The sequence below is a fragment of the Patiria miniata genome, unplaced genomic scaffold (genome assembly GCF_015706575.1).
Source record: "Patiria miniata isolate m_02_andy unplaced genomic scaffold, ASM1570657v1 HiC_scaffold_7, whole genome shotgun sequence".
Taxonomy (NCBI): domain Eukaryota; kingdom Metazoa; phylum Echinodermata; class Asteroidea; order Valvatida; family Asterinidae; genus Patiria; species Patiria miniata.
Window position 1 is genome coordinate 1,445,685 of NW_024037074.1, and position 22,737 is coordinate 1,468,421.

General features: G+C 39.8%; 1 protein-coding gene across 18 annotated transcripts in view; it reads right to left on the reverse strand.

Moving 5' to 3' along the window:
• Positions 1–22,094, reverse strand: part of LOC119744599 (1-phosphatidylinositol 4,5-bisphosphate phosphodiesterase beta-4-like) — a 72,699-nt gene extending 50,605 nt beyond the window's left edge. For 17 of the 18 annotated variants that reach the window (XM_038220624.1, XM_038220621.1, XM_038220623.1 and 14 more), the window contains exons 1-9: positions 15,824–15,837; positions 13,578–13,713; positions 9,306–9,406; positions 8,675–8,841; positions 7,053–7,263; positions 6,207–6,300; positions 5,285–5,449; positions 4,149–4,239; positions 2,832–2,909 (exon numbers count right to left, since the gene is read on the reverse strand). In XM_038220624.1, coding sequence (XP_038076552.1) covers positions 2,832–2,909; positions 4,149–4,239; positions 5,285–5,449; positions 6,207–6,300; positions 7,053–7,263; positions 8,675–8,841; positions 9,306–9,406; positions 13,578–13,713; positions 15,824–15,831 — 1,051 coding nt within the window. In that variant the 5' untranslated portion in view covers positions 15,832–15,837. Of the gene's footprint in view, positions 1–2,831; positions 2,910–4,148; positions 4,240–5,284; positions 5,450–6,206; positions 6,301–7,052; positions 7,264–8,674; positions 8,842–9,305; positions 9,407–13,577; positions 13,714–15,823; positions 15,904–21,948 lie in introns of those variants that run through there. The other variant, XM_038220625.1, reaches the window with a different exon arrangement.
• Between the last annotated feature and the right edge of the window lie 643 nt (positions 22,095–22,737).

Below are 22,737 nucleotides of genomic sequence, written 5' to 3' on the forward strand. Positions count from 1 at the left end.
ACTCTTCGGAAGGGTAGCAACATTCATGCATAAATATGGCTGAACACTGAAACTTCTCCCAAATAGTATTTGACCAAAAAAATAATTGGCAAAAAGCAAGAGTCAGAGGTATTTTATACATAAAACTTACATATAAGAACTAACAATGAACTTCTTAGCAATATAGAATTATTAATTTTTATCTAGAAAACCATCTCTACAAAAAACATCAAATACGGGATAGACCTTATGCATTAAAGTATGGTTAGAGGGCAATGGTTTTGAATCGCTTTGATAGGTATGATCAAAATTTTGAGAAAAGGAACACTCTCTGAGATACCTACATCCCATAAGTTCTATTTGAACAGGTTGCCCAAAATTTAGACCCAAAAAGTTGAGATTTTTTATTTCAAAGATAAGACCGATACTTAAGCTTTATAGGTTCAATAAAGAATATAGAAATTTGAATACCCATTTTGGACTATAACAATAGTTTGGATTTATGTGTTCATGGGTTTTAAAAAACAAAAATTTTCAACAAAGACAAATCCTAAGAGGCCCTTAATTTCCTACTTAATAATTCAAACAGAGAAAGGCACAGTAGGACATTGCATACAGAGTTCACAGGTCACTGTACAATAGACGACAAGCACATGCATAATAACATTCAAAATCAATTCCCATCTTCCCAACAGGGATGCCAGCAGCGTGACAGTTTTAGCCGATTTTCGGCTAACTTTGACAGATTTTTTGTTAAAAAAACGAGTTTGACAGAATATTTGACAGAATGGATTTTTTTGGCAGATTTCTGGCCAAATTCTGTAAAAATAGATATTTGACAGAAAAACATAGCAAATTTGAAGAAAATGGTACATTTGTTTAAAAAAGCTTCAATCTTTTCAAACAAACCCTTGCATAATGGGACAGATTGGCTGGTCTAGGTGCCGAGGTTCACAGGGAACCGGATTTCTTCGTGACGCAACCGCGTTTTGCCTGAATTTACACAATTTCACATCCATAGATTTTTTGTATTGTCATTTGAACCTTAATTAAGGCAATACTACAACATCTGCATGTGATTTTAAGTGTTTATAGCGCATTTGGAGTAATTCTGGGGAATTTGGCAGATTTTTGACAATTCTGACAGATTTTTGAAGTGCATTTAGCAGAATTTGGTCATGACCTTACCATCGCCCTGGATGCCAGTGGCTTGTTGCTCCCGAGCTGGAAAAATGTGGCTCCGTACATTGGGCTACTCACACCGCAATACCACATGCGTGTTGATATGTTTGTCGGCAATGAACGATCGATACATATATTCGGAAAAATTGGACACGATGGCAATACACCATACATTTGGCTACTCACACCTCAACACCACACGCGTGGTAATATGTTTGTCGACAATGAGCATACAATACGTACATCCGTATATCGCGCCAGCATGACGATCGCCATGGAGCAGCGCATGCACACTGATCTGAGACTCGCACACCGGTACACTTATGCCTGTCCTAAACGCTGTGCCACTACCGTGCTGAACTCCTCTGATTTGAGTTGTGCAGTAGCTCGGCTACAGCATGACATTGCTCTACACCACCGAGCTTAATTAGTTGAACTAAATGCATCCAGAGTAGTCACATTGTTAAAATATTTTTAAGCAGTTCCATGCACTTTCTGCACCATCAATATTCAGGTTCAGGTTGACGTAGCGATACTTTCCTCGCCTTCCACCGCTTGTGACCAAGGTTCGAATCCTGCCCGGGTCAATATGTGAATTGTGTTTTCAGTCCCTACCTGATTCCGTGGGTTTTCCCCAGAATATCTTCTGGGCTTTTCCTCCCACCTCCAAAACTGTAATTTCTTCTCATTGTCATCTCTCTAAGTTGGTGTGATGTTTCCCCTGGAAACTTTACCGACTATAATGATACAGATACAGAAGTATTCGGGCCACATTCACTCTCTGTGATGCGAGAGAGGCTACTGTCAGCAGCACATTCCAAAAAATGTTTGCCCCAACTTCTAATTGAATTGAGTTTGGCACGGCAATGGCAGGGCATTTAGTGCCACTGCTGTTTGTAACGACAACAGCAAGGCAGACCCTGTCGTACCAAAGGACGGTGCCATGCCAAACTCTGTTTTTGCCGAGCCAAATGATTCTAGACGCCGTGCTATTACCATGCCAAATTTTGAAAAGTCAAATTAGCTGAGTTCGGCACTGCAGCAGCATGGCGTTTACAACAGACTATCGCTTTTAAACTTTGGTTTGCTGTACAATGTGAATGCGGTGAGTCTATGCAAAAACTTATATTTGATCAACTGCACTTGGTATTGGTCTAGCATGTTGAGAACACATAGCGCGCAACCAATTTTCTTATTGGCTCACGAGTAACTATCAAACAATATGCACTGAATTTTCCTGTTGGCTAAACGACAATATGCAGCCAGGTTTTTTTTTTTGGTTTTCTTTCATCCACGCATACTTTAACTTTTTCCAGCCTGTGAAGGGACAGAATGCAAGAGGTTTTTTCCCAAAACATGAAAACGCTGGAATTTCCGGCTATAGCCGGAAAACTGGCATCCCTGCTTCCCAAGAGACGAAAAAAACAACTTTTTAAAAAACTTTGGATATTTTCATATTTCATATAAAATAAATTCAAATCTTCCAAAAATATAAATTCATAAAAGTCTGCATTGAAACGTATTAAAAATCACGTACACAGTAACAAGGACTGGAACAGAAACAGACTATTTGACAACTGATTATTAATACAAGTCTCCGTTATTGTCTCATTTGGATTGGTTGGGTTTTCTTTTTGAGAAGGGCCTGTTTGGTTGTCATGACAACCTACCTGACTCTGGTTCCTCGTCTTCTTCATCTTCTAAGTTCATGATGGTGCCTGGCTTTAGTCGGAGCTGCTCCAATTGCCCTGAGGTTGGACATCAAACACAGCAACCATTAAGTACATGTAATACCATAGAGGAGTGTGGCCTAGTGGTTATGGTTTGTGACTCATGATCGGCGGGTCAGGGGTTCGAATCCAGCTGCTGGCCATATGTCCTGTCCATGGGCAAGCCACTTCACCCCCACTTGCCTCTCTCCACCCAGGAGTATAAATGGGTACCGGCATTAGCTGGGGAGTAACCTGCGATGGACTAGCATCCCATCCAGGGGGAGTAGAAATATTCTCTATTGCTTCATGCTCCTGAAACCGGAGATAAACGCCGGCCTGATGGGCTACATTGGCTCGTGACAGACTTTACATATACCATAGGAAACACAAATGTCTGATTCAGTCTCTACAGTCCCATGATTTTGTTTCAACGAGATTGTTGCCCAGAGGTTAGGGTAGGTGACTCTTGATGAGTAGGTCATGGGTTTGATTGCAGCTGTTGGCCCTGTGTTGTGTCCATGGGCAAGCCACTCTACTCTAACTTCCATCTAAAAAATAGGCACCAACAGTATCAGTAGCATGGGAAAATTACGACATAATGGGGCAATTTTTATTAAGGGAATAAATATGTGCTTGACCGGTTTTAAACAAGTACGTTTAAAACCAGCTAGGGGCCTGGATACGGATAATGGCCTGAGCCTTCCGCATCCAGGCTCCTAGCTGGTTTATAAACATACTTGTTTAATACTGGCCAAGCACATATTTATTCATTCATAAATACCTTTCGGTCAAAAAGTCCAAACAAGTCAAACATTCACAAATTTCCAACAATTTTGTTCAAAAATTTTACTTCATGTTTTGTGAAACACCCCTCTGGCCATGTCTATGGTATGTGCCTCGCGCGTGTAGTGCTAAAAATCTCCTTATACGTACGCAGCGCATACTGCGTGATGTGGCGCAGAACGCAGCGGTGTTTTACCAATGGTTTAAAACCACCCATGTGATGGGCTATTGACCAATATAAATTGGTATACCGACTCAGGTATTTATGAATACAAAACAACGTTCCCCCCTTTCAAAACACCAAGGGGTCCCGTAGTTAGTCTTGAACATTGGGCTCAACAGGTCTTAATTCCTGTCGGTTTAAAACTCAAACAAGACCAGTAAAATCCTATATATTTTTTCTGGCAGGATCAAAAGTAACCCCTCTGAATGGGACGCTTATGTTTCACAACAAATTACACCAGCACGTCAAGCGTTTAATGGAATACTCACTTTTCTCAACCTCTGATTTGAGTCTCTTGTTCTTGATGAGTATTTTCCTCTTGAGTTTGTTGGGTGACGGGAGAGGGATCCCAGAGTCTAACTGTTAGGACAAAACAGCAATTCAAACCATGAAAAGTATGCTCAGGATCTGGATAGAGTTCGATAGAGTTTGCCCACAAGAAGTAACTCAAGGTACCATGATGAACAGAGAGAACATGGGAAAGAGTACACCAGCAAAATACCCACAATCGTCATAAGTTAATCACGAGATGGGACACATATAACAGGGAATTATAAACGACGACAAAGGAATGTGTTTGTATCAGTTCATTTGAATAGCTTGTGTAAGTTGACTTGAGGCTCACGGACCATTACAAACCATCATGAAGTTAGCTGAGTTGTAATGAATCGAATCAATGACTCGACTCGAGTCCGACTCAAGTCACAATTTTTGGTGACTTGACGTGACTCAAGTCCCGAAGGGCAAATGACTCGACTCGAGTCACTGCGAGCAAATGACTCGACTCGAGTCCCTCATCAGATTGACTCGACTCGACTCAAGGAAGGCTAATAAGACGCAAGTCCCAAAAATAAAAGTAAAACTGCGCGAAAAATATTTGCAATGACTTAAGCCGGTGCCGGTTTTTGTTCACGTCACGTTAGAATGTTCGCGAATAATGTATACATATACATACGTGGTTGATCAGTGTCCTCATTAGTTGGATGGCGATCTGCTGGTGCCCCCTTTTTATTTTCATTAAGAGTCAAATCTAGTAGCCCGAATGTAAAATTAAAAAAGCCAACAAAAATGACTTTCTCTCTTGTGTTTATTTATTGTATAGTGTTCAAATATTTGTGACTGGAATTGACTCGAGCTATATATTTGACTCGACTGGACTCGACTCGACTCGACAGCACACTGTGACTCGACTCGACTCGACCTTCTTGACCTAATGACTCAACTCAACTGGAGTGACTTCTTTAAAATGACTCGACTCGGCTCGAGTCACAAAAATCATGGTCTCGTTACAACTCTGGAAGTTAGCCCATAACACAGTTATAAATTTGTCATTGTTTTGAACTCAGTCTAGACTCCCTCAGTACTTGGTATGGGATTGTCTAAAAGCAAACTAGAAGCGGCGTACCCCATGATCAGCCAGCGGCTCCTTCAGGAGGTATTCCCCAAGATATTCCTCGCAGTACTTGGCCAGCTTGTACTGCTGAAACTTGGTGCAGTGATTCTCAAAGGAGAGAATCACCGGGAACTCTGACGTCACGAAGGCCGTGTCACGAATGGCGATGATGACGTCCTGGGTGGTGGGAGAGAGAGGGAGAGAAAATAACATGCAGGAAAAATGAAGCAATGATTGAAGATGGATGGTATGAGCAGGAAAGGTTTTTTCTTTTAATGTAATGGGTTTGTGATTGGTGAGTTCTTTTTCTCTCAATTTAGTTCATAATTTAATTGTCTCTTAGAACAGTGCCTTGTTCAAAGCAGGCACTTTTTGTACAGTTTTGTGCCTCAAAAATATTGTGTAAATTGGTCAAGAAGTTTGAAAAAGAAATGTGTTTTTAGAGACGGCTGCAATAATTCCAGAAGTTGTTAAATTTTATATCATGACTTCTGTTATGTTGGCTCTGAACACTTTTAATAATAGTAATAATAATAATTATTACCCTGGATTGGACATTTGGGAGACATTCCCATAGACTTGTGCGCAAATTTTTCAAACTTAAATGTGCCCTAACCCAATATTTCCTTGTCCTTTTCCCACGAATTTCGGTATGTTTACTAATTAGACCACAAGCAACAAATATAACCTAATTGCAACATTAAAATTGTGCCTGTAAAGGGGGGCTGTGACATTAGACTGTCTCCCTAATGAACGATGTCTCCCATCGTGCGAAGAAATTACGATAACGTGTCTCCTTAATGGTACCATTACACGTATAATAATAACAGAGTTTTCAAGAGAGTGCAGAGATCCACTCGAAAGTTCTCACGGCGCGTGCTCAAAACAATTTGGTTAAGTGTGGTTAGAGACGTGCGTTGTGCGTAGTGCATACCTTGAAGTTGATGTCCGAACACATGGCCAGTCCGTGTGTTATGATTGGTTCTTGGTCCTCATTCCGTCCGTCCCAACAATCCAGCTCCACACACCTAATGCATGCAATGGGAAAAAAAACAAGAATGGGTGCAGATTTCATACCCCACATCAAAAAGGACAATTACTTTTATTGATGTACCCTAACATGGCACAGGCCCCAACGTGGCGCACTTTGATTTTTCCCCTGTAGCGCCTAGCTAGAGCAAAAGTTGTAACTGAAATTTCACAGAAAGTGAAATTTTATCAAGTTCTAAACACTTCCGTTCATAAATCACGAGTTTATCTTTCCATTACAAAGTTAGAAGAAAAATTTATTTTGGCGTGATTTTCCGATTTCATTTCGAAGTGCACAGTGAACCCTTTGAAAATGTCCCCCCAAAATAGAAGATAATTTGCTGACAAACTTCTAGTTGGGTATGTAAGTAGAGATAATAACTGTTTATCAGAATTTATCAACTTTACAGAAATTCTTAAATGTTAATTTGGAATTTTCCGAGATTTATTCAAGTGCGCCACGTTGGGGAACACTCAGTCGATTTGTGCCCAATTTCCGGACACCACTGTTTTAAAATTTTGGATTAAATTTCATGAAACTGAAATTGTTCACAGCGCTTAAATAGCAAGTATTAATAAGGTAAATGTACCAGTATTTCACTGAATGAATTTGACGTTTGTCAACAAAGAAGTTTGGCAACACTGATGTGGATAGTCGGGGGTAAATGTCGAAGTGCGCCACGTTAGGGAACACCACTATATTTACTTGACTGATCACCTGATGATTTTGTAAAAATCGTTTTGCTCCTACCTGCATCCAGCCAGGAGAACCTGGCGGTACATCTCCACGGAGGACTTGCCTCCAAACTGCCTGCCCGTCAGGTACGTGTTGTGGGAGGAATTAATGAAGTAATGGGACAAGGGCTGGTCCATGTCTTGGTACAGGAACAGACGGTCTAAGAACACCGGCGCATTCTCGTCTGACATCAGGTATCGGCACAGGCCGTCCACGCTCAGTTGATCTATGGGTAAAGTAAAATTATCAAAGGGGATGCTATCCCTGCTAGGCTACAAAATAGCTTTTCTGTTCTAACCTTTACATACTCTTTGTGGACCTGTGAACAAAAGAGTCCACAGGGTGCAGGAAGCGTGAACGCTGTGTGGACTTGCACACGTCCACACTAGGTTTCCCCCTCTCTGGAAAACAGGTTTAGAGACATTTTTGGCTTAGGTTTATGTGTCGCAAAATGAAGAGGAACACTCAAGGAGATCATGATAACAAAAATTGGGTTGAAAGAGACTTCACAGTGCAAGTAAAATGATTTTTGTTCTCCGGTTTTTCTTAACTACACGGATACAAAGGAATATCTACAGTAGGTATGGACGGTAAATCTGTGCGTGTTTGTGTCTGTTCACCAGTTGCTCATGCAAATCGTGTTTGCGCTGGCAGGGAAGCCATCTTGTTAAAAAAAATCCGGATATGTATTTATCCATTGTACTCAGGTTTTCTTCCCACTTACAAAAGAATTAGCTTTCTTTACTGACTTCTCTCCACATTTTATATCAGGCATGTGTGACTGTACAATGGTCACTTTGTTTAAACCTTACTTTCATCACCACATTTTTGGATTTCTGATCCTTATTTCAGTATACCTCTTGCCAATTTTATAGTGAGTTTTTATATTGGGTTTTCCTTCAATATAAAATGTGCATCTCTCTGACACAAGTTCCATCTTACAACATTTTTTAGTGGCTGGAATGGACTGAACTGAACTGTCTAATCTGAATTAAAGTTTAATGTTTGATACTACACAGTTTTTAAAGATGAAGTTGTTCCAGAGTCGTCTCAAGGAAACTTGATATATAAAGTTCGCCTGTCCATAACAAAATTCTATTAGGGGAGATTTTACTTGTTCGAAATTCATTTTAGTTTGGTGCAGCTTTGGAACACCAGGGCAAAAGTGTGGCCTAGTGGTTACGGTTCGTGACTCGGGATCAGAGGGTTAGCGGTTCGAATTCAGCTGCAGGTCATATGTTGTGTCCTTGGGCAAGCCACTTCACCCCCACTTGCCTCTATCCACCCACGAGTATAAATGGGTACCAACATTAGCTGGGGAGAAGCCTGCGATGGACTAGCATCCCATCCAGGGGGAATAGAAATACTCTCAGGTGTTAAAATCCAGCTGCTAGCCATATGTTGTGTCCGTGGGCAAGCCACTTCACTCCACTTGCCTCTATCCACCCTCAATACCAGTGGGTACCGGCATTAGCTGGGGAGCAACCTGCGATGGACTAGCAACCCATCCAGGGAGAATAGAAATACTCTCAGTCTGTTCTTGCCACTGAAACCAGAGATAAACCTGATGGGACTCGTGACAGACTATACTTTTTTACTTTACTTGGAATGCCAGTCCGACACAAGTGAGAGCCTACCTCTCTTGACAACTTCTGGGTCCTTCTCGTAGGTGTGGATGATCTTCAGGATGCGCTCCCGGTCGTAGAAAGGGAAGAGGATTTCGTTGAGTCGGGGGTCTCTCTGCTTCTCGTTGTGGAATTCAATGAGTTCGCTGACAGTCAGACCCTCTTGGTTGCTTTTGCTTCTGCATGGAGCCCAAGGGGGGAGGGGGGGGGAGAGGAGGGATTGATCAATATTGCAGGGTGAAATGCTGAAGTTTGCTGAATTCCAAAATTTCATTACACAGTTTTCTTCCATACTTCACAATAAAGCAAAGGTGAAGTGAATTTCATAATGTAACATGTCACAATTGAGCTTTCCTTTTGACAAGATAGCGGTTATGCCCAAAAATCAATTATGAGTTATGGAAGGAAACTGTATTTTTGAGGTAAACCTACTTGCAATTTTCACTTCCAGAAACCAGATAAAAACAGAATACAACCCAAATTTTGCATTTTCTCAAAATTAACGTTTTCAAAATGAGTGAAACCATTGCTGTGGCAATGTGCCAGTGGTATTTAGGTGACATCAAGGCTACAATGGTTTAATAGATGTGGAAAGATTTGCTATCAAATCTGAGGTGGTTGGGTGGGGGACGAGGTGGCTTACATTTGCTTGAAGAGATCTTCGATGTCAGTCCGTGGGCATATCTTGTGGTAGAGATCGTAGAATTTGCTGAAAGGGAATGTCTGAGGATCAATCTCATCATTCTGTAAACAAAAAACAAAAACAAAAACAAAAAAACAGAAGGTGAAAAAAAGTTTGTTAGTTTCAGTTTGTTATGATAGTTGAATGAACCTGTAACATTTTGAATTCAAAAGATCATTCTCACTGCAGCCATCTTTGCTTTTGTTTTAGGCCAAAAAAAAAGTCTCCAGTTTCTGGTCGCCGTAGCCATGCGCGTCGGCAAAATGAAAAGTTTTTTGTCAATATAAGATGATGTCTGAAAACTGCCAAACTCACTGGTTTGACTGGAATCCTGCAGCTGCACAATTTTAACATGTTTTTAGAGGGGTTATGATCGAGTATAAGCTTTTTGTGGCCTCTCTGGACTCCCATATATTTTGCACTAAATTTAGCTGGGCACCATTTGCAGTCATCAGCCGACATTTGAAGGCAAAAAAAAAGCCGTGTCGCCGCACCACTTTTGGGGCAAGCTCCATAACAGAAACCAGAGACTTTCTTTTTTTGGCCTTACGCAGGGACACCCATGAATTAACATAATACTATCTACTCAAAGATGGATGCTGAATGCAAAAGGTCTGTGCAGGAACTGTGCAGAGAGCGTAAACTCCACGCCCTGAAGCTATACCTTTACACAAGAACGCATGACATAAGTGCCATCATGGTGTCAAATCAGCGACTAAAGGATCTGCAGTGGCTATTTTGTGTTTGTCTAGGCTGCTTAGACAAACCAGTGTACTCAATGCTTCAAACAGTGTATCACCTCAAAGACTAAAAAGATGTTCAAAACATCTAGTTGTTCTCAGATAGTGGTGGGATTACTATCCAAATTTTTAAAAACAATGTTGGATTCTGGAAACCGGACATTTGAAACCAACCTTAAAAAAAATGAAGCCTTCCATTTTTTTGTGGCACAGGCTAAAGAAAATGCCCCACAATTCGCTCTATGGTCTCTGATAGTAATCGCATTCACTCGCTAGTGGTCTTCTTGGTTCATAAATAGACCTTTATCATGCTGCCACCATTTTAGTCATGTTCCCGGTATCCAATAACAGTACTGAATGATAACGTTACTTGTGCAAAAAGGAACCAGACTATTTTTCCTGATAGCCTCGCTTCGGTTACGTTGATTTAAATGGGAAAAAATCAAGATGGCCACAACATGATAATGGTCTTTAGCCTGCCCATTTGCAAGATCAATGAGTTCCCACCCATTTTGTTCACCATTACAGCTCTGCATGTAGGGCATTGCATGCGGCATCTCACTCGTCACATTTTGTTGGCATGATGGTGAGATGAATGGGAACTTCCGGTGTAATCGGATTTATAAGAGTTATTTGGTTTAAAAAAAAAAAAAAAAATTAGGATAACCAGATTTTGAAATCTCCAAATTCTCCCACCACTTTTCTCAGAACCAAATTCTTCTCGGAGCTACATTCAGCTGACAAAGAGTTGCACATACATGATGCTCGTACAAATCCTTCGCTCAACGTAGAAATCTGAAATTTGCCCAAACGGTTTGGTAACATTTCTGAACCACCAATCAATCTGAAGTTATTATTATTATTATTGTTAATCATTTCTGGTAATGAAACCAAGGATCCCTCAAAAGCACCCTAGGCACTTTAGCTCGCAAGCCTGAAGAAACCTGTGGAGAGAAGACAATGAGAAGAAATTACAGTTTTAGAGGTGGGAGGAAAAGCCCAGAAGAATATTCTGGGGAAAACCCACGGAATCAGGTAGGGACTGAAAACCCAATCCACATATTGACACAGGCGTGATTCGAACCCGGGTCACAGCGGTGGAAGGCGAGGAAAGTACCGCTACGCCAACCCGACTCCCCTACGCCAACCTGACTCCCCTACACCAACCTGACTCCCCTAATGAAGTGTACATTTCCAGACATCTTGATCTGAACATCGAGGGTTCAGACATGTTTTCGAGTTCATCAAGATCGTTCACCCAAAAAAAGCTGGAGATTTTACAAGCATAAAAGTAACACATCTATTAGTATAATTCTTCAGAGTGCAAAAACCTAATCCTGGATTGCGAAAATTGGTGCGGTATTAATCACTCAAAAACCCTTTTTAGGAAAAAAAAATCTTTCACTCGAGTAGGCAACTACATGTAGTAAAGAACAGGCACTGATCGGATGATGAGGTCTCATTCATTAGAGTAAGTGCTCATATATTACGCTCACGTGCAAACGATTTAAGTGATTTACGCCGAAAAGGGTGCTCAGGGAGACCGATCGTGATTGTTATCAGCATTACCGCATTGTCCACGTACATGTACATGTAAAACGAGATATACAAAACAAACTAATTTAGTCAGCCTGAGAGATTTACACGGACACTAAAATCTCCCACCAATCTCAATAAAAACTGAGTGGGAGAAGCAGTTGTAAATGTCAAATTAAAAAAACAATAATATCAAATTGAGAGGGAAAAAATGACAAATGTAGAAAACAACTTGGAAATTTGACAAGATTGCTGTCATTGTTTTGAAGGGAAAAGGAGAGAATATGCCTGCTTTTCCAAAACAGTACATTAAGCGGCCGAAGTGTGGTAATCAAATTTAAGGTTTTGGACTCAATTTAAGAAAAGTTCCTCAAAACTTTACAAAACTTCATTTCTCATGTTTCTTCTGTTAGGAAACTTAGATCATGACTTCGCCTGTATATGTGCCCCTTCAACATACATTATGTAGGTAGTGCAGACTCACTTTTGAAGAACATCCGTAATTACTCATACACACAACCAAATTTGTTTTATAAAAGGATCTGGGTCGTACAATGTACTAAAAAGTACACAAGTGCGAGTGCACAATAAGCTCTGGTGAAAAATGTGACGCCGATGGCACATATGGAACACCATACTTTTGGTCAATTTTGGGACATTTCCTCCTTCTAGATACCACGTGACTATAACTTTGCTGCACATATTTTGCCTGCATTTAAAAACTTTTCATAAACATCTTTCCGAATTGTTACAAACAATTTTTGTTTAGTTATTAATTTGGTTTTTTTGCTTCTGTTTTTTTTAATTTTAATTTGGTAGTTACATTTTATGGGAAACTTAGGGGGCTTATTTTGGTCAAGTTTTGGGTACAGACGTATGCAAAATAAACGTGCATGCGCATCAATCAAATCAGACCCTGTATTCCGAAAACTTTCGTCAAGAGTGCATTTTATAACCACGGCATGGCATTATTAGTCAATTATTTTTGGTCAAATATTTGTGGTCAATTTCGGGGACAGACCGACCGACTGACCACCGAGTGACATGATGATGTACAACCTCCTGCCAGAGCTTAATAAAGTGAGGACAATAGTTGAACTGTAAACATGTAGCTTGATTTCGTTTCCACAGCCCAAGAGTTGTGGTCAATTCAAGGGACAAGTCAATTAACAGTCAGACAAGCAGCAAAGTCACACATTGTTTCACAAATATTAAAGGTCAAAAGTAACAAATAATTAAGAGTGAGTTCACTTAAATAGCCAGTGAGTGACTTGTGAATGACTTGTGATGACTTATGATTGACTGTTGGTGACTTGTGATTGACTTATAATAACTTGTAATGACGTGATGACCTGTGACTGACTTATGATTAACTAATGATGACTTGTGACTGACTAGTGATTGACTTGTAATAACTTGTCATGACGTGATGACCTGTGACTGACTTATGATTAACTAATGACTTGTGAATGACTAGTGATTGACTTGTGATTGACTTGCGATGACTTGTGATTGGCCAGTGATTGACTTGTAATAACTTGTCATGATGTAATGACCTGTGACTGACTTATGATTAACTAATGACTTGTGAATGACTAGTGATTGACTTGTGATTGACTTGCAATGACTTGTGATTGACTTGCAATGACTTGTGATTGACTAGTGATTGACTTGTGATGACTTATGATGACCTGTGATTGACTTGTGATGACTTGTGATAGACTTGACTACAACTCTGCCAAATCCCACAGCCTCACTTACAGCACGAATTTCCAGATCCCACAACAGCCAACAAATATTACAAAGTGTGAAAAACTACCGAATCCTACAGAATTCACGTACTAGAACAAAACCACTCTTGTATAAAGCTCATCCAAACACACCCCCCCAAACATTTTGATCAGTACTGCGCAGATCACATCCCCCAGCTATCCTCCATCTTCCATAGAAGTCTTACCTTTCCTGAGGGAAGCCCTAATTCCTCCAGAGACTTGAAGACGATCTTCTCCGTCTTGCCTGAGGCAAAGGTCCTGGTGAGGTTACGCACTGGTATATTGCCACTCGGATTCACCTGAAAGCATATCTTCATCCAACTACAAAAAAAAAGTCGCAGACGAGTACAAAGAAAGAGAAAGAAAGGTATGCTTAAATTAGTTGGGAGCAACACAGAGGATGCGGGATCACAAAGATGTCTTCACCAGCTTGGCCGTCTAGAGTTGCCGGACTTATCAACTGCTCTGAGGCAATGAACTTGAAGGCCCAGCCATTCCTTTGGGAATCTACCATGCTTGGGTTATTGCGAGATCACCTGCCCACCTTGCAGATATTACGCGCAGTGGGTCGGGACTGTATCTTGTTACCTGCATGCTGTCTTTACATGTTTCTTATCACAGGTGTATGTCTAGGTTTATTTGTGTGTTCGTCCAGGCCTCTGGGCAAACTTAAAGCATATTTCAGCATCATGACGAGATTTCTCATTTCAATTTGAATTGACCGGCTTTCTTATATTAATCATAGATTCACAGACATTACAGTCAAATTTATATCTTTCAACTTAGTTGAGATGAAACAAAATGGTCACCGTTTTATGCAGATAGAACTTACTGCCGATTAATACTGATCCAAATTGTTTCATAACGTTAAATTCAGGTTAGGTGAAAAGAATGCAGTGCCACAACGTTACTACACTGTACATGTACCTTAGTAAAAAGATGCTTCCAAATTATTGTCAAGCCAATAAAAGTGCTGTTAGCAAATTCATGTGATGAGAAAGTAGGAAACATGAACATTTCTAAGAAAAGTTTCTAATCAACCACAAAGGGAAACTGACTTAAATGCATAATCATAATATTTTTCAAATTTGAACAAAGAAATTGACCGGAGTGTGGTTTGAACCTGCAAACTCCGAGATTGCCATTCTGGTGCTCTACCAACTGAGCTATCCAGCCCTATGTCGGTGGTTCCCCAATTTGTCAATATCCTTGATAGCCCAGTTGGTAGAGCACCGGAACGGCAATCCGGTCAATTTCTTTGTTCAACTTTGGCGAAAAAAAGATGAGAACGGTCTGCTTCATCAAAAGCAGGAAATGTGGTAGTTAGACTTTTGAATCTAAAATGTTACTCATCATTATCTTTGTACCTAATGAAAGCTCAATGACTGTCAGGCATGAACTAATCGTTACAGACAACTGACCAAATTCTGAAGCTGCCCTAAAACTCTAGAGCTTCATTAGGGTGAAGATGACGTCACTTTTTGCTTATGAATATGGGAATTTAGATTAGCATAAAAAATCAAAGGGGAAATGAATAACATCTAGAAATATCATACTGAAGGCTGGAAAAGAAGGTAAAAGGGACCCAAAGATGAATTCAAATGTTTTCACAAATTTTAAGAGGTCTCTCACCCCTTAGTCCCCGTACAGCCCTGAAAATTGCTCCTTATACCACCCAAAACCGCCCCAGGCACTCTATGTTTTTTAGCATTCAACAAGGAGTGAATACAATGTAATACACCCAGGATTTGGCGGGGGAGGGGGGGCTCACTATTTTTTGTAAATTTTTTTCAGAAGTTTGAATTTTTTTTAAAAATGTTGCCCGAAATTGTTGGCCGCAGAATTTCTTTTTGGAGGGGGGACGGATTATTTTGACGTTGGTGGTGCCATTTACACCCCTATCATACTAACAGAGCTGCCAACATTTGCATCTTGCAGTCAGGGAGATTCTGTACAACAATCAGGGAGCTATTTAGAATTACATTCAACATAATAGGGACAAAGTTTCCAAAATCAGTGAGATTTTCAAATTTGTTCATCAGAACATGGGAAGATTGGTTCATTTTCCGGGAACTTTCTGCAAAATCAGGGAGAGTTGGCAGCTCTGTACTAATTGAAAATAGGCCACATTCATATCACCACAGTCAAATCGTGGGACTAATACAAACATCTGACCCCCCAAAAAATTAAAAATTGACAACCTCTTGGGGGCCCTTGGGTGCACCAATGCAGTGTAATATAAGTGTAAATGGGTCAAATGCTTCTGTTTAAAACAGTCATTGCTGAAGTTGCACACATCATGGCCAAGAGTTTTCCCTATACTGTGGCGAACCCATCAAAAATTCAGAGTGTAATTGCTACCAATCCCTGGATAATCTTGGGCCGTGTCAGCGTTCACAACGCCGCAACTGACACCGTGTAAAAAACTTACTGCTTCATTAGACTCGTCATTGGGCAGACATTGTTGGCCTTGAAGTTGTGCGTAATCTTCAGGAGACCATCAAACCATTCCTGCATGAAAGACATCCAGAAAGAAAATCCATCACAACCAGATGTAAGAAGATGGTGGGTCGATGAGATTTCAGGATGATGAGAGGAAGGGGGGGGGTGCTGATGAGGTGAAGGAGAGGTTGGTGTCAGGGGAGGTTGACCTCAGGTATTTCAAGTATGATGTTAGATTATCATGCCTTAACACGACAGCCATCTTGGTCTTGTTTCTGGAGTCAGGTATAGTGATGATTGTGGATATGATAATAATGTCATGGGTACCACAATATCTCAGGCTTGACTCTTTAACAAAAATTGTTTCAACAAAAACACAGTTCTAAGAGGCTTTCACCAAATGAGGATGACTGGAAATGTTTTGTTCCCTCCTATTTATTTAGTAAAGCAACTTTCCATCCCAAATGGGCCAAATTATTGGGGGGAAAAGGAACTACTGTAGGGTCAATAACACATTTTTCATATCCAATATTTGTATATCCATCATGAACTACATGTAATGTATTTCCAGAAGTCTTTTTCTAGAATGCAATGTTACTATACTTTGGTAATAATGTGTCATAACAAACACGTTTTCAACATTTATCAACTTAATGTATCCGAGTTCTAAGAAAAAGAGGCAGTCTTAAATTAGCGACGAAAAATATTTCCAAGAAGAGTAAGATATTGAATAGTGATTTACATGTACACATCTATACCGCCTCCGGAGACAGCGAGCAAGCGACTATATGACATCACACGCACACACATACACAAAACGGGCTACACGACCCCCAGCCGGTTGCTATGCACTTAAGAGCCGGTTGCCACGTGATGTCATTGAAATCATTTCTGGTGCAGGGATTTTTTTCCCCCCTCTGTACATCACTGGCTGAGAGCTGTTGTTTCTGTCCACGCTTCTATCCTAATTCCAACAGTTCAAGGCATGTGAGCTGCATAATGCTTTGAATAATGCAAACATGTCTGCCACTGTACAATGTGAAACAATGTAGCGCTTTGAAACTGGTTCTTCTAGTAAAAAAAAAAGATGTTTTGAACATCATTCTTGCATATATAACAAAAACAAATAATTAAATTGTGAATTATGCATGCTCTTTTCTAATTTTGTTGTCTGTATTAACTGTACAGGGTGAGTAAAAAAAAACGAAACCCAAATGTCGGGACCATTGTTTTAGTGAAGTTCTACATGTAGCACTTTCAAAATCTAAGATATGATAGCCCAATTCATAAGGCTTCTTTTAGTACAAGAATCATTCAAATCACTTATGTACTTTTCAAGTTACAGAATTTTAAACACAACCACCATCTTAAAGTTCTGTCCACGGATCACAAGAAGGTAAGTTTTCAGCAAAACAAAAACAAATCACATAGGGATGTGTATGAATTGTTTTTGTTTTGCTGGAAGAACGCACACCTTTTTTGTGATCCGTGGACAGACCTTTAAAACGGTGGTTGTGTTTAAAATTCCGTAACTTGAAAAGTACATGAGTGATTTGAATGATTCTTGTACTAAAAGATAGCTTATGAATTGGAATTTCATATCCTAGAATTTGAAAGTGCAACATACAGAACTTCACTAAAACAATAGTCCCAACATTTGGGTTTCACTTTTTTTTACTAACCCTGTAGTCTATTAAAATTAGGCTAATGAGAAAGAAGATCAGTCAGATACATGTACAAATGAATGTAAATTGTCCGATTGAAAAAAAAAAGGAATGAATTCTGCAGACGACTGATGCCCTGTGAAAAAAAGAAACCCAATTTTGTCTTTCTCCATTATAAAAAAAAAATCCTTTTTAATTAGGAACCTCAAGCTGTACCAACTTTGTGTCAGACAGATATCCTTGGGAGGGTGTTAGAAATATGAGTACTATTTGGCCAGCAATCAGAAATGCACTTAAAGATGTATACCCCATGCTCTTCAAAGAAAAATGATATTTTTTTTATCCTAAGGAATTTTCAATTTGTATGTTTTGTTTTAATGAAGAAAAAAAACCCAACAAATTTATTCCAATTTTTGACATCTGCATACCTCTGAATTATTGTCTGGCAGCCAATAATTGAAATTTTGTGAAGAAACAATTAAAAAACAAGGTGGTTCTCGAGCCACCCTTCTCGCCTGTTTTAAATGAGACCAATTTCACATTTTCTGCCTATTTTACAACTTGACCTTAGAAAACCTGTGACCTTTCACAGCATTATCATCTGAAGGTTGCCATGTCCCATTTATGACCCGAGTTTGGTTCTTATTGGACTTAAAGTTTTGAAATGAGACAATTTTTCGAAACTTATCCAAAATACCACATACATACGGACATACATACGGACGCCCTGACGTATGCACATAGTGATTGCATGGTCTCCTTCCTGAACTTCGTTCAGGCGAGACAAAAACTAAATGTCGGTGGAATTTTTTTGTTCAATGTCTTATTCAAAAGTGAATAACTTTTATACAGTATTGCTGAAAACATAGTAAATGGGAAAAAAACAATAAAAATTATATATTTTTCGAGGTGAAACTTGAAAATTATGAGCACGGGGAATGTATCTTTATTATATAGGCAGTCATATATGACCTTGCTTTGACTAGTCCCTACTGATTAAGAGATCCTTGTTTGATTTTACCCATTCACAATTCACAATAGCTCGTCAGTGACTACATTGTATTTCTGCGGGGAATTTCTGATCACACAGGAAGTTTCTTTTTTCAGCTGGTACATGTATGTCATTAAAACGCATATTCCAATTTTAGATTCTATTTTTAATTTAATCAGACAGCATATCCTTGGAGGCACACTCGTTTTCATTAACTTGAAAATGTCTTCTCCTGTTCCATAACACCCGTAGGGCAATTCCTTTTAATAAATATACCTGGAAATGTATATTTCAAAGATAATCGTATACATCCATCATCTAGAAACGGTCAAGGAGATTACAGACTAGGAGTTTTGGATCATTTCTCACAGTAAATTGGCTCTGTAACGGACATTTCACTTCCTTTAATAATGCTGGAATTGCCCATGTGGCTATCTTGTGTCATTGTCTGATAACAATTTCAAAACTTCTGGAGGGAGGATACGACATTTAAAGCCCTCAGAATGTACATTAACTGTTCAATCAACTTCAGTTGGAGTAAAATTTGGATGGGTCATTCTATAAATTTGGGGTCCAAAGTGTGACATTTTTCCCGTCCCTGTTACCTTGGTACTTTGTAATTTGCCATTCAAGCATCATTAAAAGTGACTTCAAATGATTGTTTATTTGTTGGGTAGGTAGTTTGCTATTCATAATCACTCTTGAAGGATGACTGCATTAAGGAGTGCATCAGAATTATACAATCATAGGAAAAAAGTGGACCCCAAATTTATAGAATGACCCCCTCCCTTGATGGCCGAAAACAAAACAAAAAGGAAAGATGAGGAAGAAAAGGCTACAATTTATGGTTCTCAGGGGCTTAATGTGTCATATAGTGGAGGTGACATTGTTCATCATTGTGCAACATCTTCACAGTCCAAACTTCTTTGGTTGGAAGGGTTTGGACCTTTTTTTCTTAAAAAAAAAACACTGATTTTAAGATGAACTTAATATCTACTGGTATATGTCAATTCCGCAAAAGCATGTACACACTTTCAAATTTCATATACTAGGTTTTGCCTCGCCCGCAAAATTTTGCTACACATAAATTTGCTTGGAAACATTTCCTGCTTGTAGGCATACCGGATCATTTGCTTTTCATGCATTTTGTTATTTACCAATAATAACACCACTCAAAATCCAAAGAAGAATGTTCCAAACCTAACCTGTTGAAGTTTCAGCTCAGTGGATATCACACTTGTTTGACTAAACAGTCAGAAACCATGCCCAACCTTTGGATCACGAAACACGATTTCGTCTATGGCACTCTTTATTTCAAAAAATCAGTCAATGGACTGTTCGCTGGAAATCACCTCAATGTCTTGCTCTCTTCGACATGACAGCTACCCAGACGGAATGATTTCACGGGGTGTTTAGTACCAGGACACAATCTTTAATCCACGTAAGCTTTTTGATGATAATTTGGTATATTTCACACCTGTACCTTTGGAACAAATGCAAATGATCCTATATACGCCTTCGTGGCTCTAGCAAATCTACTGACGGGCTCGTGGTGCAGACCAACAGGTGACAATTATGATATAGCTGCCTGCATCTTCCTCAAGAGCCTGTTGGAATCATGACCCTCTGGCATTTCATCTCATGAGGTTGTAATGCATCAAGGCGTGAAGAGGGATGTAATGAGATAGAACAGTTCGAATCCATAAGTGCCCGTAATCCATAAGATGGAAGTGGGGGTTGTGAACACGGATCTTATGGGACAGGAGACTTGCAATGTAACACCAACTACATGTACATGTAGTCTGAACACAGCCTCAAAATCTCTAATGGCCAAATGACCTATGACATGGGGATCAACTTAATGTCAGGCATGCAACTTGGACTAAATAAACGAGGAAACTCCAATCTTTACAAGACTTTGTACAGTGTTTTTCAATGTTCAACCCTAACCTTCCCAAATCCTCCCAAATCCTCTTTGCAAAATGGAGGATTTTGCAGGATTGAGGCTATGGCAAAAATGTGCAGCTGATTTTGGAGGATGCACTGTGTCAAGGTCTTGGGCCGGACCTTGTGCTGTTTATGCTCCGCCGTGCACACATTTAGGCCTAGATTATACTTGAAATCCTTTGCACTGCTCCAGGATGTCACAGGCTCTGCCTCAACATATTGACAGCGACTGTTAGAGGATTTTGCGGGATTGAGGCAGTGGTCGCCCCTCCAAGGTCCACATTCAAGAAATAACGGATGATTTTGCAGGATTGAGGCTGTATGCAATTTTTACATGGAGGCAGTTGGAGGATTTTGCAGGATTGAGGTTGCATCCTAGCAAAAATGCCTGGGGAGTTAGGGTTAATGGCATGAGTGTGAAGTGAAACGCGAGGAAATCAGCTGATCCGAGGAAAAGTTGCATGCCCTGTAATTTATATATTCTTACACGTGTGAAAAAAGGCAGTGTTCCGTGTAATGCATATTACGTTTAGTAAAGTGCACTGACAGACTATAGGGAGGGTTGCATCGTCAAGGCATCTTGCAACCAGGCAATGTCTGTCCTCTTTCTTATACATGTATGATATGGGATCAGGACTCCAGTCAGAGTTCCTACAGAAATCTTAAAGTTAAAATTCCATGACTTTTCCATGACTTTTCCATGACAAAATGAGGGATTTCCATGACCAATTCCTGAAAATAGAGGTCTATGCCGTGTGCATTACCATCAAGATGGCCTCTAGCTCCCCTCACAGCCATCCTATCCTGGCATTATTTCATGTTAAAATTACATGTCACCAAACACATTAAAGGCATCCTGTCCCTGTCCAATTAGGCCGAATAAAAAAAAAACATGTTTCTCGTCCGGATTTTTGGAAAAAAAAGGAGGAAGAGGGGCTTTTTATTTTTTATTTTTTTCAAGATGGCCACCATTTTAAAAATTTCCTGCAACCGTTGGTGTTTCCACTGTTCAAAGACACTTTTAAAATGAAAGACAAGTTGGACAAGAGAACTGAACATATTTACAGTGTCATTTAGAGTTGTATTGGTCTACAATGAACAGTTTTAGATGCATTTGCTTTAACCGTGGACTTTTTCGGTGTTTTTTTTTACTGCATTTTTCAAAAATAAAAAATAATAAAAAAATCCAGGCGGCCTCCAAAAAGGAAGCGGGCGGGGACGAGAAACATTTTTTTTCTCACTTCGCCTTACTAGCATTTCATGGTACTACAAAGCTCTGAACACCACTGACTACAGAAACTGCAAATGTGCACCAAATCACGTAACAAAGGTTGTGTAGGATTCCATGACTTTTCACATGACTTTTTCCTCGGAAAATAAACTTTCACGACTCCTTGTACAAGACCACAACTCCATGCCTTTTCCATGACTTTCCATTACAGCTTTAAATTCCAGGATTTTCTCGGAATTTTCCATGACTGTGGGAACCCTGCCACTTTGATCACCACCTACCTGTGCTAATTCGGCTGAGGAAGCCACCATGTGCATGTAGTTGATGTTGACCAAGTCCAAGCCGCTGCATACCGTGATGGTCCTGTCCTCCACATTACCCTTGGCATAGGGGTCTAGGATGGGCCCCACTTTGCTCAGATAACTTGCTTCCTGCAGAAGACAAATACAAAAATAAAGAAGAAAAAAAAACATTGTCAGCAACAATGATCAAACTTTAGCAAACGTTGAAATAAAATAAATATGACTTTCCACTTTTTCAATCGAGCAAGGTGTTCACTAAGCTGGAAAGCTACAACTTTGCACTTGATCTACTAAAAAAAATGGTGACAAACCCACCATCACCTACAAAGGAAAAAAGGGTAAAACCTCAAACCATTGACACTACTGGGAAAAATACCAATAACTAATAATAACTACTACTTAGTACTAGTAATAACTTGCAGTACTGTGCAATAATTTATTGTTGTTTGGAGACAACTGTACTGTACAAATATAAAATAATAAGAAGAACTGTTCCACCTGTGAGGGCAGAGATGGTTATTGTGATTGAATTAGCTTCCTTGTGCCTAACACTAACAGGCAGCATCGAGCTGTATACTCCCCAGGGAGCTGAGATTGTATTTGGAATGTTTAATTGGCCTAATGATCAGGGGTAATAATAATGTAAAGTGCTTTGATTTTAGTTAAAAGCGCTATATAAGAACCCGTTATTATTATTATTATTAGCGAGAAAGTTGTCATTGGAGGGGTTTACCAAATTTTTCCCCCAAATCTAAATTTGCCGGGCGG